Source organism: Aspergillus ruber (assembly GCF_000600275.1).
Source record: "Aspergillus ruber CBS 135680 unplaced genomic scaffold scaffold00042, whole genome shotgun sequence".
Lineage (NCBI taxonomy): Eukaryota > Fungi > Ascomycota > Eurotiomycetes > Eurotiales > Aspergillaceae > Aspergillus > Aspergillus ruber.
In genome coordinates, this window is record NW_024467338.1 from 126,588 (window position 1) to 140,567 (window position 13,980).

At 49.2% G+C, this 13,980-nt stretch overlaps 6 protein-coding genes across 6 annotated transcripts; 2 read left to right on the plus strand and 4 right to left on the minus strand.

Annotated features, from left to right (window-relative positions):
• The first annotated feature begins 2,526 nt into the window (after window positions 1-2,526).
• EURHEDRAFT_488272 (glycerol-3-phosphate dehydrogenase family protein) lies at window positions 2,527-3,918 on the plus strand. Its single transcript, XM_040785597.1, has 3 exons — window positions 2,527-2,592; window positions 2,641-3,752; window positions 3,801-3,918. The coding sequence occupies exons 1-3, from the start codon at window positions 2,549-2,551 to the stop codon at window positions 3,851-3,853; spliced, it is 1,209 nt and encodes a 402-aa protein (XP_040634561.1). The 5' UTR covers window positions 2,527-2,548; the 3' UTR covers window positions 3,854-3,918.
• Window positions 3,919-4,123: 205 nt separating this feature from the next.
• EURHEDRAFT_548703 (epoxide hydrolase family protein) lies at window positions 4,124-5,781 on the plus strand (the record flags this gene model as incomplete). The annotated part of the gene is made up of 4 exons (XM_040787488.1): window positions 4,124-4,211; window positions 4,265-4,860; window positions 4,906-5,242; window positions 5,295-5,781. Coding segments are annotated over 4 exons (1,119 nt in total), but the record flags the coding sequence as incomplete, so codon positions are not given.
• A 620-nt stretch (window positions 5,782-6,401) lies between these two features.
• Window positions 6,402-7,684, minus strand: EURHEDRAFT_466201 (putative P-type ATPase; the record flags this gene model as incomplete). Its single annotated transcript, XM_040785076.1, has 4 exons — window positions 6,402-6,843; window positions 6,917-7,305; window positions 7,368-7,478; window positions 7,538-7,684. The coding sequence occupies 4 exons, from the start codon at window positions 7,682-7,684 to the stop codon at window positions 6,402-6,404; spliced, it is 1,089 nt and encodes a 362-aa protein (XP_040634563.1).
• Window positions 7,685-8,857: 1,173 nt separating this feature from the next.
• On the minus strand, window positions 8,858-10,177 carry EURHEDRAFT_280450 (SDR family oxidoreductase). The gene is made up of 6 exons (XM_040778191.1): window positions 10,084-10,177; window positions 9,951-10,037; window positions 9,751-9,903; window positions 9,324-9,703; window positions 9,179-9,273; window positions 8,858-9,129 (listed from the first exon to the last, which is right to left on the minus strand). The coding sequence occupies exons 1-6, from the start codon at window positions 10,111-10,113 to the stop codon at window positions 9,077-9,079; spliced, it is 798 nt and encodes a 265-aa protein (XP_040634564.1). The 5' UTR covers window positions 10,114-10,177; the 3' UTR covers window positions 8,858-9,076.
• Window position 10,178: 1 nt separating this feature from the next.
• EURHEDRAFT_280470 (SDR family NAD(P)-dependent oxidoreductase) lies at window positions 10,179-11,383 on the minus strand. The gene is made up of 2 exons (XM_040778192.1): window positions 11,338-11,383; window positions 10,179-11,277 (listed from the first exon to the last, which is right to left on the minus strand). Exon 2 carries the CDS (start codon window positions 11,197-11,199, stop codon window positions 10,321-10,323), a length of 879 nt encoding a protein of 292 aa, XP_040634565.1. The 5' UTR covers window positions 11,200-11,277; window positions 11,338-11,383; the 3' UTR covers window positions 10,179-10,320.
• EURHEDRAFT_390042 (Zn(II)2Cys6 transcription factor) lies at window positions 11,332-13,455 on the minus strand (the record flags this gene model as incomplete). The annotated part of the gene is made up of 5 exons (XM_040779816.1): window positions 11,332-11,842; window positions 11,902-12,392; window positions 12,439-12,698; window positions 12,750-13,347; window positions 13,397-13,455. 5 exons carry the CDS (start codon window positions 13,453-13,455, stop codon window positions 11,508-11,510), a joined length of 1,743 nt encoding a protein of 580 aa, XP_040634566.1. The 3' UTR covers window positions 11,332-11,507.
• Between the last annotated feature and the right edge of the window lie 525 nt (window positions 13,456-13,980).

Sequence of the window (13,980 nt, forward strand, 5' to 3'; positions counted from 1 at the left end):
GGTTGAATTAAGTGCGTCGCGTAGACCTCGGGTTGTTCAACGGCACGTGAGGCATAGAGACGTCGATAAAAGCGATGAGATATCGACATCAGACTGGACACCAAGGGCGAAAAGAGTGGTATACAGATTAGCTGTCGAGAAATGAATTCGCAATGTCATGCTCCTTGCTAATTCGGTTTAGCGCCTCATCTGCTCACCCATTTGATACCTCTCCATCCTGCTCCGCTACTCTTCCTCATACAAACAGCCTCCTTTGAACCATTATGGTTTTATACTACATATGAGACAATTACGGTACTATGTCCGTGACTCTCCCGGTCCTCAGACACATCAACACCCCCCCCCCCCGGTCTCCAACAACTTAAATGGCCTCTAGGTGGTACTTCCTAGCGCAGACGAAAAGGACCAGGGCCGCTATCATGTTTAAAACGACTACGGAATGATCTCTTCTGCTTCTACATGACAACTTGCTTACCTCGCCATTAACAACTATGAATCCTCTCATCTGCGGTCACTGGACGAGTTTTGTGAAGAGATGTATCAGTCCACCTTGAGCGTCTGTTGTGTTGTTTTATCTCCTGTTACACCTCTTGTCAGTTATTCCCATAGTTATAGGCTGCGTTTCTTCTGTTGTGTTTGTATTTTGTTAGTCGAGTCTGGAAAATTCCCGATGCGGACTGGGCCTGAAGGACGGACATTCTCAACCAGTAAACCTACTACGGGCTCTCAAAATAGTGTTATACATGAATTATACCTTGAATCAAGCTAAATGTACTCAGTCGTGTCGTACATGCGTATCCAAGACGAAAAGTGGCCAGAAAGCTCATAAGAATGGTAAATCGTGTCTACCTGAAAGAATGATGTAGTAGCAATACGCCAGCTTAAGACACTGGTACTAAGCATACACAAATTTAAGAGCTACCTGAGCCCGTACCACTCATGAAGACATACTCTCATTGTAAAGTAAAGCCTAGTAGCTAAGTAAATCAGAGTCATGAGCTTGTCGTAGGGTAGCAATCAGGGTACTGGTCGTAAAGTAATGGCATGAATACAAATATTTTCTCACACAGTCGAGAGGGAAAAGCAATCAAGCATACAGAGTCACTGGCTCGCGAACATGGATTGCAGTAGACGACCATCTCATCGTTTTCAGGGTTATTTCTCGGTCTTGCCTTCTCTCAGGCCTTGCAACTGGGTGATTCTTACCCAGCGACCTAAGAGACATGGCGTTGCTCAACGTAATGTGGGAATCTTGAAGTATACCCAAAGAGTGCATTCAATTCCAAGCGGCTATCGTACTACAGGTTTCCGTATCATAAACTGTTAATTGGCATGCAGAAACCAATAACGATCCAAATAATCATCCTCAAACCTCAAACGAATGGTGCCATCAGACAATGCTCATATTCCCCTATCCTACTCGAATCAGCGTGCAAGGATCACAAAAACCTCCGCAACAGAAACAGGTTCTCGATGGAGTTGACAGGTTGTTAAAGGTGTCCCTTGGACTTATGGACCAATGTTTTCTGTATCACCCATCTCTAGTAAGGTGCCTTTCCCGTCTGCATAAGATTTACCTCAACTTCAACTGCCAAAAGTTTTTTTTGGGGGGTTTTCAGAACCTAGTTGGAATGACTGGGGTGACCAGAGCTATCCTTCGGATGTAGGAGGACGGGATACACAGCAAGTTTTGCGCTGACTGCAGCAATAACAAATCATTCGAGGTCATCCAGTAATAGGTAGGACTTCTTGCCCCGTCTTGTGCACTCTCCATTTAAGCCGCGGAAGGATAACTGTCTTGTTCCGGTTGTCTGATATACTGGTTGTGACGGCCTGGTCATGTTGGCTGGGTATCATGTGAGGCGCAGTTGTTTGCTTTATTGCTTTGTTGATAAACACAGTATTACCTCCTCTCTTCCTTCCTCATGTTGATTATTCTCATCGATAGCTACCTAGGTAGAATCCATGAGTTGGATGTTCCATTATCCTAGTAGAGCGCCGTGACACTGGTCGTGGGAAGACGTTTTGTGCTGGCGTACGACCAAAGAAACTTGAATTTAAAACTGCGTCTCTGGATAATGGCCTTTATTCCTATGGTTATCCACCTAGAGATAGACAATTGAACGGGAATTCTATCTCAGCTGTTAGTGAAGGGAGGCATCGTTGAGCACAGGTAATTCTGGTATATTATTGGCTCGGTTATAGCGGCTGCTGATTGGTCTACTTGTTACTATGAATTGACGCTTGTACGGACTAGATCAGTTTATTGAGGCACACGGGGTTGCGGTGCTAAGTCATATAAGTGGTATTATCCTACAGATAAAGCAGTGCTAAGAAAATTGAAAAAGAGAGCAGAAGGGTTCGTCGGGAGGTGACATGACGTCATCGTTGGGTGTTCCCCCGAGTCGACCTCAGCTCTGATACAACCGGTTTCCGGGTCTAATGCAAGCATGACATCCAATTACCGGCGCGGTATATATTCAGTCCTTCCAGGTTCACCTAGGTTGATATACACAATCTGAATCTATCACACCGAGCTATTGTCAAGATGCCGCAGAAACACAGAGTTGCCGTCGTTGGCTCCGGAAACTGGTATCTACTCCTTCGCTAATTCCTCACACCCATAGCTAACAACAACAGGGGCTCGACGATCGCCAAAATCGTTGCGGAGAACACGAAAGCGCATACCGATGTCTTCGACGAAAAAGTCCAGATGTGGGTGTTTGACGAAGATGTCCAGGTTCCCGAGTCCTCGAAACACCGCAGCAAGTACGGCGATAAAACCTACAAACTCACCCAGCTTATCAACGAGACCCACGAGAATATCAAGTACCTGCCTAATATCCGATTGCCCGATAACCTCGTCGCAAACCCTGATCTGCCGTCGACGGTTGACGGCGCAACGTTGCTGATCTTCAACCTCCCGCATCAGTTCATTTCGAAGACACTGGAGCAGGTGCAAGGGAAAATTGTGCCCTACGCGCGTGGGATCTCGTGTATTAAGGGTGTGGATGTTTCGGACGCGACGGTTACGCTATACTCGGAGTTGATCATGGAGAAACTGGCTATCTATTGCGGTTCTTTGTCGGGCGCCAACATCGCGACGGAAGTAGCTGCGGAGAGATTCTGCGAGACGACGATCGGCTACGACCCTCCACCCATGGATCTGAAGTCTGACGATGGATCGCCCAAGGATAACCTGGTCAAGGTCGACGAGCAACGGCAAGATAAAACCAAGCCTACGCACGTCAAGCTACAACCCGTGCCCCAGGACTACCCTCATGTCGATGGTAAACTGTGGGACCTGCTGTTCTCGAGGCCGTACTTCAAGGTTCATGTTGTGCCAGACGCAGCAGGTGTGTCCCTGGGCGGTGCATTGAAGAACATCGTGGCACTAGCGACGGGTTTCGTACAAGCCAAGGGATGGGGAGAGAACACCAAGGCCGCCGTGCTCCGGCAGGGTGTGCTTGAAATGGTCAAGTTCGGCCAAACCTGGTTCCCACAGTCTGTTGACGAGCGGACATTTACCGTCGAAAGCGCCGGTGTCGCGGATCTAGTGGCATCCTGCACGGCTGGTAGAAACTTCCGCTCCGCTTGCCACGCCGTGGAGAAGGGGGTTTCTGTAGAGGAGATTGAGAAGACGGAACTTAACGGTCAGAAACTACAAGGTCTTGGTACGGCCCAGTCGGTCTGGGAATTTCTGTCGAAGCATGGAAAGACCGAGGAGTTTCCTCTCTTCAATGCGGTGCACGGTAAGTTTCTCGCCTTCATGCGTGACGATGCGCACTGACCAATGATAGGCATCATCGAGGGTTCCTCATCGGTGGACGATCTGCCTAAGCTGCTACAATGAGCTTCTCTATACGGGCATAGTAGAGCGATGTGTATATTCTCCAGTTAATGCAACTAAATAATCGTGACGTCACTATATCTTGGGTACCTCGCTTCCGACCGTCATTGGCTGGATGGTCTATTCGCCAGCGATGTTGTAGTATATAGAGTCCGCATGTAAATCTGTAATTCTGTCTTGTGGTGGATTTACAATTACATCTCCCAATTGCGCCCCTAATCAATCCTTGCGGTTTGTGACAAGCAAGATATATATCCGACATGGCGGACATCCAAAGAAGAAGTCGACCGATTGGGCCGAAAACTGAAAGACACAAGACTCCCCGGAGGACCAATTGTTGTCGATGCGGAGTGTTGCTACGGTACGTCGTGCCCCAGTATCTCGTCTTTCGTCACCATTCCGCTGAGAAAATAGGCCCGCCCTACGAATGGGCGCAAAACCTTTACAATACCTGGACAAACGATTTCGACTGGTATTCCGTGCAAGACGACATCAACAAATACCCCCAGTATACCACTTTGATTGAAAACCTCAACATATTCTTTCTGCACGCGCGTGCCGAAGGTCCCGATGCAATCCCGTTGTTGCTGGTACATGGATGGCCGGGTTCGTTTTGGGAGTTTAGTCGAGTCTGGGGTCCTTTGTCGCGTCCGTCTGATGACAAGGACATCGCGTTTCATGTGGTTGTTCCCAGTTTACCGGGATTTTGCTGGTCGGATGGTCCGCGTCGCTCCGGGTGGACGTTGCAGGATACGGCCAGGGTTTTTGATCAGTTGATGAAGAAGCTGGGATATCAGGAGTACATGGTGCAATGCGGAGACTGGGGACACTTTGTCGGTCGGGAGCTTGCGTCAAAGTACACAGATTCGTGCAAGTTGGTGCACTTCAACTTTGCTCCGAGTCCGTTGCCTCCTGGCGTGGAGTATACGGGTCGGGAGAAGGCCACTGTGAACCGGGAGAACGACTGGCTTGAGAACCATATTGGATATGCTGTGTGTATGAGGACTCGGGTTTGTCTCCGCCCTGTTTTGACAAGTCAGTACTAACAAACCCAGCCACACACAATCGGAATCGCCCTCCACGACAATCCCCTCGGCATCCTGATGTGGGTAGGCGAGAAATTCATCGAAGCTTCCAACCCCGAAAACCAGAGCGATCCCTCATGGACGCACGCGATCCTCACAACCGCATCGTTGTATTACTTTAGCAACTGCATCATGACATCCATGCTGCCGTACTACGAGAATGTGGAGCACGATAAATTCGCCGAGTTTGTCGTGCAGCCGGAGAATCGGATTAAGGTTCCGTTTGGGTATACGTCGTTCTTTTGGGATACAGAGCCTTCATCGAAAAGGGCAGTTGAACGGACGGGAGAGTTGGTATTTTACAGAGGTGTGTACTACTTTATGCGGACTCTCTTTAACGTGGTTCTAACGCATTACAGAGCGTGACAATGCCGGTCATTTTGCTGCACTCGAGCACCCGAGTGGACTAGTCGAGGACTTGAGAGAACTGGCAGTTGGGCATTGGCGGACTAGTTAGGTTGTACTTTAGCCGTGATGCAGTGTTCCATTCAATGTGAGCTGACAGTGCTTTATCTATTGAAGCACAGATGCTATGCAGAGCGTCTTGATAGCGCAGAGAAGGATCGGTTACTGGTAGCTTACGTGGGCCAGATACTAAACTTCTATTGGACACGGAGAAAAGCCGGCGGCTTACGTGCGACATTTGGAATCAACCAACGATTTTAGAGGTTCAACCGTCTTGTCCCACTCCTGGCCAAAGATAGCCAAAGATCGTTGCGCCCCAGAAAAGGATTATGTAGCTCGAGCTTCGTGATGCAGATAAACTGGCCTTCCCCGATCTATTCAACGGCTACTCCATCATATACACAGCCGCCAAGCACACCGTCCCCGGAGACCGGGCGTGAGCCGTGGAGACAGGGAGAATTAACACCATTCAGGGATCAGTGTCTCTGGATGAAGAAGACGAGGAGAGCTTTACAAACGTAATCTCAGGCCAGCACTGCTGCATCCCCGCTTGGCTCAGTCGCGTTCGCTCTCGAGGGCCCGCATCTCTCAACCCGGCCTCCTGCACGGATCCACCGGCCCGGCCACGCGGGTGCGGCGCATCATGCTTCCTTGGTTTGTGGTAGTGCAAAGTGTGACGAGACCTTGGCACTGGCAGAAAGTGGAACCTGTTTTGATGAATTCGTCGCGGTCGAGAAAGAGGTGTTTGTTTGGCGCGAAGTCATACTTTCGCCGGGTTGGGAATGGAGATGAGCCAAGTCTCGGTCCCGAGCAAGAGCCCAAGAAGCCGTCGGTGGCGTGGATCGCTATTGATCCATAAAAGCACGCCTCTTCTCAGCTAAGGTTCGGGATACTGGTAGAAGAAACAAGATAGGACTGCGGGTATACAGTACAATCGTGGGTATACAGTACAATCATGGGTATACAATACAATACAATCATGGGTATACGGAACAAAACAAAAAAGGGATAGCAAAGAGAGAAATGACAACGAAGGAAGGGAAGGTGAGGGAAAGAAAAGATCACTCCTTTCGCATCGGTCCCAAATCGGGACTCCCCATCACCGTATTCAAGTCGTCGTCACTGCTATTCGCCGGTGCAACTGCAACCCGTCCATTCCCTACCACCACCGTGTGCACCCCATGTGACTCAATATCTCTGCCACCGGGCCAGAAATGCTGTTCACCCTCCTGTGCCAGTTTGGAGTGCGGGACTGGTGTGCTATTCCCCAGGGTAGTTGACAGTGGAAATGAGTCTTGGTGGCGGCCGTAGGAGCCGTAGGAGCCGTAGGAAGCTTCGCGGAAGAATCGAATTAGGGGGCGTAATGTTGGCAGGGATCCAGCAGTGATACCCAGGCCAGCTTCAATGTTCGACCAGACGGCGACGTTGGCGGTTTTATAGAGGAAGTCCCTGTCACCATAGTGTTTGAGGAAGGGGAAGCGAATTAAGACAGCGATACCTGCTCTGTAATGCAATTTATATTAGTTTTGTTCCATAGACCATGGGTGCGGGCACGACGGGGGAAGGGGGAACGAACATGCAGCCCAGACTCAGAATCATGCCCGCAGCTATCTTATTTCGCCGTGCCATGTGCAAGTTCCATATTATGAATGCCGGCAACAGGCCAATTATAAAGTCCGTAAGGGCTGCAACCGCACTGCACAGATATGCAAAATCAATGAGGATCCCAATGTCCATACATTTGCCATAGTCCTGATCCAGGCGGTTCCAAAAGTGGTTGACGGGTGAGCACTGGAAGATGGTGACAAAGATGAAAATCAATCCAGCAATCATGTTGATTGCCATGGTGATATAGAGAATGACAATGTGGATGCGATTGACCGTGATACGGAGTAACAACAGAGCAACTGAGGTTTTGACGATAATCGCTATACCTATGTAGAAAAGTTGACCCAGCCAGAAGCACTGTTTTGTTAGTTCATATGATTAGCCCGAGCATGTTAAGGATAGGGAGCCGGAGGTCATACAAATAATGCTTTGTGGAAATCATCGGAATGGAAGAGGAAATATTCGAGATGCTGGCCCATGCCATACTTTGCGCCTATAAAGCCACATGTTGCAAACGCGATATTCAACATCTGACAGGACCCAGGGTCAGTTATATCACAATTTCATCAGGAAGAAATGCAAAACTCACTGCTGCAATGACCATCAAGGAGTCATCCCAGCCAAAGGCTCGGACCACACGGAATCGCACAAAACATCGCAGCAGCACCGTTGTCAGCGAAATGCCGAGAAAGACAGCGGTAACAACGGTGATAGCCTTGCTGTAGGGGCTAGCCATGATGCTGCATACGAAGACTCCGAAACAAAGATCAGAACGAAGGTGAGGGGGGGCAGGGGCGGGATTAAAAGAATACACGAGACGAACAGAGTTTGGTTGTTCCACTAGCAAAGCTTGCTCCTCTTGCCTAATTTGGATGATTTACCCCTAGTATTTACCTCAGCGGGTCTAGCGTTTTCGTACACTGTACCCTATTTTCTTGACCAGCATGGCCTGTGCTGATCTAGCCCCATTGTCCCGGTCCGGGGGAGAGGATCACTGAGATGAAAAGACAGAATCATGGAAGTTAACTGTACATTGTAAACTCAACTCTATATGAAAAGCATGTACAATGACCAAATTCTGGTCGGGAACGGTTATAATCCACTCTTACTGAGCTACACGGCAGCGACAACGGCGGATACCCCTGAGTACTCCATACAACCATACTTTGGTCCTGTCTTGTATCAAACTCCACCAGTGGATTCTCGGTTCCCTTGAGCATCAGAACCACGGGCGCAACTTCAATAATTCTCAATAATGCATTGTGTACCAAATTTGAGGATAATTGTGGCGACCTGAATGACCAAGAAGCACTGAGGCGCCCACCCTCTTACTCCTCTTGTTGCCTCCTCCTAGGACGACAGCCCAGTCAGGAAGGTCGCTATTGTTGGTACCCATAGAGCAAGGGCCTTGGCATGATCTTCCCACAAGACCGGAAGTGGTGTCTGCCAACGGTAAGAGGCTGATTAAAATGATAAAGATCGGATGAAGATCGGACCGATCTATCGAGCTTCGGAGAGGTTTCATCGCACGGCGATGAAGCGCTCTTGGTTTAGCAAGCACCCTACGATAACTTCAATACTACGTATACTGTCTACTGCGCGATACTATCGTTATAGCTCTGGGTCGTCATATAGGCCTCGTACGGCTATCTGGAGAATCGACATCGCTGCCCCGAAGCTTCCCCGTTGATGAAAGTCGAGATGGATTAATAGCTGGTCCGATTACCGAGGCCGACAGATCCTCATATACGGACACACTCGTCTAGATAGCCAAGCACTCATTCTACCATCTATGGTGTCTATGGATATCAATGCCACCCTCCGTGTAATCTAGATTCCCTCTTCCTATACAGCCTCGTGCAGTCCGGATAATCGACTTCCCGACTTCCCCGACTCGGAGTTTAACCGCCTTATTGGCTTATCCGTTTCACCCGTTTCAGGATTCGGATTAGGATTTACTCAAAACTGTCCCAGCCAATCTTATCCATGGCTGCTTCCCGTTTCAAGAAGTCGGCAGGTTCTTTATAGGAGAGAGCCGTTTCAAAGAGTGCCATGTATAAAAACAAATGTCTTACTGCTGAACAGACACAAAATGATCAGTTAAAAGAGAAGAATAGTCAAACCCAGACTATGCATTTCTCTTATTCCACTCCCGGTCAAACACAGTCAACGATCGTTGCGCTGGATAGCGTTAGCTCAAGTCCCGTAGATGCTGATGAACTATACATGCCAGAAGGAACAACATCAAGAGCCTTCACCGATCGATTCAACGGTTGCTCCAGCATATAAACAGCTGAGTCTGCGATATCCATTGGTTCCAGAGGTCTGATAGCAGTGTTAGTAAGACCAATGGCACAAGTATACAACTGACGTACTGAAACCCCTCGAAGAAGCTATTATACATCTCTTTGTCATGCCCAACACGCTGCGAATGGAAATTCGTTGCCACACAACCAGGTCGCAGCGCCATAACGCGGATATTCGTTCCGCTCAGCTCGTTGCGCAACGCATTCGTGAAGGCCTCCTGTGCCGCCTTGTTTGAGTGATAGACTGCTTCGCCTGGGAATGGAGGGACCTCGAGACCAGTTACGGAGGTGATGTTGAGGATTGTGCCTGCTTTGCGGGTGATCATTGAGGCGTTGAGGACTGCGTGAGTTACAAACATGAGGCCGTTGATGTTGGTATTGTTCATGGCTAGGATGTCTGATATGCGGAGGTCGTGGAATGCGGATGGGGCGCCGAGGGCTAGGCCAGCCTGTCTGCTTTTAGAATATAGTTCGTATTTAGACGTGAAGTACTCACATTGTTGACCAATATGTCGACCTGGCCGAGTTCCTGCACACTAGATTTAACAGCATTTTCGACGGCAGTGTAGTCTTGGATGTCGACTGCTTTGTAGATCACTTTGGTTGCGTGCTGCTCTTTGATTTTGTCCGCGAGGCTCTGTAGCTTATTCTGCTAGGCATTAGACTATATTCAGAACTTAATGGGATTGTACGTACCTCGGATCTGGAGAAAAGAATCAAATTCGCGCTTTTCGCAGCGAGTGCTTCGGCAATGGCGGAGCCGATTCCCATGGAAGCTCCAGTCTAAGCCATTTAGTGAGCTGCCGGTCATGAGGGGTGAATTGCTTACGAGGAGCACGTTGGATCCTTGAAGAGTCATCTTGTTGCCCTGTAACTAATATCTCTTGTTGTCCTTTTTTGATAGTGACATGGGCGATTTATATAGCATGCGCTGGAATCCATGTCATCATCGAAGGGAATTCGCTATGTGACCTGATTGGTGGATATTCATTATCGATAAAGTACACCGAAACCGCTGAGGATATTCGACACTGTCCACTGCAGTTCTTGTTTAAACCCGGCTACTCTACAAAGTAATCTTATCCTTAATCTCTGCCGCTGCTGTATCCTTCCAATCCGGCCTCCACCGCGACAACGGCGGCCGCTCATATACAATATCTCCAGCCGACCACACAATCCGCTTCCGATCCAACTCCTCGGTCACTTCATTGTCCGGACAAATAATGTAAAACACGCCATCTGCCATCTTCCGGTTCATATAATCAACAACTTGCTCCGGTGCCCACGCGCCATCTGGCTTCGATGAGAACCGACCGGCGCCGAAGCCCGTGTACGTCCAGCCGGGGACGAGAAGGTGGACGCTGATTTCAGGGTGGTCGGCGTGGAGATGGTAGGATAGTTGCTCGGCGATGGATTTCACCGCGGCTTTGGACGCGTTGTAGGCCGGGTTACCCGGGGGATTGGTGATTCCTTGTTTAGAACCGGTTAGGACGATGGCGCGGGGTTTTGATTCCGTCCCGTTTTTCATCGTGTCGAGGAGGGCTGCGATTCCGTTCGTGTAGCCTGATGTGTTGACTGCGAGTGTGCGCGAGAAATACTCCGGGTCTTGCCAGACGGTCTTGCCGGCCTCTGGCTCGACACTGCATCCGGCGTTCAGCATGAGAAAATCAATCCCGGAGGGATGCATTGTCGAAAGGCCCTGTTGTAGGACCTTCCAGGCGTTCGCGTCCGCCACGTCCAGGTGGAACATTGACGTTCTGATCTCGGAAGTTGACGGGAGTTGACTGGTGGCTTGCAGTAATGAATGCTCATGGACATCGAGAAGAACGAGGTTCATGCCGCGAGAGTAGCAGAATTGTGCCGTCGCCAGACCTATTCCAGAAGCTGCTCCGCTGATGAGAGCAGTAGCTCCCTTGCGGAAGACTGGATGGTGATTTCCGGACATATTTGCTGTCCTTGTTCTATACAGCTCAATGCGTATACAGCCAGCTTTGAATGTAAATCCTGCTAGATATATACTGTCCTGGACAACTATTAGTTCCCCGACAGATGTCGGATATATGGGGTATGCGGAGAGACTGACCACATCATGATGGACTGGGCCATAATTGGCCAATCAGAGAACTGAGCGAGAAACGAGTTGAGCCATGAATGATCTCGCACTCAACGGCAATTCGCCAAGTCTGTCCCACATCTCCACCGTAATCCGACGATAAAAGGATATGCGCAAAGTTTATCCCCAAGGTCTGCGACTCATTGAACCCACAGTCTTCGCAGCTCGTCCGCAAGACATATGGTCCGTCGACCGGAACTCTTCTGGCAGTCTTCAATCAGCTCAAGCGTCCGTTGTCTTTCCAACACCCCTTCAGTTACAAGTCCCGCAATGTACAGACATTGTGTGGAGACCAGGCTCCAGGTGTCGGGAACGCCCGCATTCGAGACCAAGAATATCTGCTCGCGAGATCGCTCAATTTGGCGGCGGGTCCAGAGAGACTGCGTGCGGCCCAAACCGCGGCTCTCGACTGGTATTGGTGGTCGATGTAGGTTGAGCAAGATTTTCGAGGCGTGATAGACTTGATAGGCAATGGCTGGTATTGTGAGTGGAAAGTTTATCATTGCCAACGGTCATGGGAAACAGTAAACATACCGCTCTGTGGATACATAAACCACAAAAAGGGAAACTGATGAGACACATTCTGATCCCGAGATGCTGTCGGCTCTGCAAAGAAATGGGACATGGAACACGGAAGCTTTCGTTTCCAATCCTCCAGCGCAGCATCCAAGGTGGTAACTCTACGTTGCCGAGCATCAATCTTCTCGTCGATACTACCGCCGCCCGTATCACCTGGATTGCAGAAGGACACGCATTGCCCAAATATAAAAATCACGCGATTTGCTATGTCCTCGACGCAGACACCTTCGAAAGTCTCAATAGGCGGGGGCTGCCAATATGCCTCGTCGAGGAGCATCTGTCGACCGGTTTGAAGGGCCGCCCAGATTTCGTGTCTGTACCACGTCCAGTACACAGCGCCCTGGAGTCCGCATTGATCACCGTAAACCCGACGAGATTGTAAGAAAAACGCGACGCCACCTAAATGAGACCCGAAGTTCTCGCCCACGACATCGAACATCTCATACCTGTGGAAGTCAGCTTATCTTCCATGGCTCTAACGTGCGTACGTACGTCGAAAGGATAATACTTGAGGCTAGAATCTCATCTCTCGAGGCACATTCAGTATCCGCCAGTAGCGTACTTAGCGCCTTGATAGCTTTTTGGTGATAATGAATGGCAGCATTCTCGCGAATACGTTGCTCGTCTCCTGATGCCTTCAGGGTTGATTGCTTCATTGACAGTGCAAGGCATGAGTTCATGAGGACAGGACACTGAAGCGCCATGATCGGCACTTTCCTGTAGAATGGCTGGTCCCGGGAGAATGAATCGATCTGTATCCGTAAACATATTGTATGATGTGTGGTGCAATAGTTCTCACATACCCATCTGGAAACTCGTTCAACGTAATTCCGGAAAATGGTTACTTCCGCCGCACTCAATTCGATCTGCTGCTGTACGAGGAGTGGTATTGAACGGTCTTCACTGTTCCGCCGGCCACGATCACCTGCGAAGCTGGCCACAGGAACCAGCTCGACCGCCGCCGAATAGGACGGAGGCCTTTCAACGTGCGAGAAGATGGCAGCCAGATTTGGTGAGGGCGAGTCATGTGGAGCTGTCAGTATTTCCAGACTGCGAAGATCGATCGCATCCATCCCGTTTAGGGAAAATGGTGCGTCTCTCTGAGTTTCAGGCAATACTCCGGCCCTGTTTCGCTCGCTCCGTGACAGGCGGGTTTGCGAGGACGCAGCTCCCAGGGAGTGATAACTCATATCTTGTTGGCCACTAGATAAATCCCTGCTATTTTGACCGTCATCCTGCGGATATGCGCGTTTCAAACGACGCAGCGGCCCTGGCTCGGAAGTTGTGTTCCCAGTGCTACTGGGAGCATCCTCATACGTGCATGGCCTATTCTTTCTCGCGCAATTGCTACAAATCGGTCTTGTTTCATCGCACTTCACGCGGCGGCCACGACAAGTTTTACTTGGTAATATTAGCACCCTGATGTATGACAAGACCGCAGATAACATACCAGCCTGTAGTGACTCGCAATCTTTTGCGTACAGGTCCACTCCGACCTCTGCGTTTCATCGTACAAGTGTTCCAAGCATATCATACGAGTTGAGATTCTGAGTGTGCTCTCTTAGCGAAGTGTTGGCGGAGCAGCAGAAAATCCCTTTTCGGTAAACGAGCGGGCCACTGTATTGCATTTGAAACGGCACTTTTCAGACCTAAATATCACAACAACAACACATCCACAGGATCCGAGATCTGAGATTTATATTGATATAACAGTATCTATACAGTTACTAAGTTTAGACCATTATAGCACATGTAATTTTCGATATTACAGGGGGAAGGCTTTAGATACAGCTGTATATAACATAATATTGTATTGTAGGCCAAGGGAAAATTGAAAATTTAAAATAAAATGTCTGGTGTCAAAAAGCCTGTACATAATGGTCAGAATTTTATTTTAGTAGTATACTGTAATGATGGTTGAAACATCGAGGTCTGAAAAAGTGCGGTTTTAAATGCAATACAGTGGCCCGCTAGCTTACCGAATATGTTATGTAGTTTTATAAGCCAAATAAGAACACGCAAACTTCAGCGCCT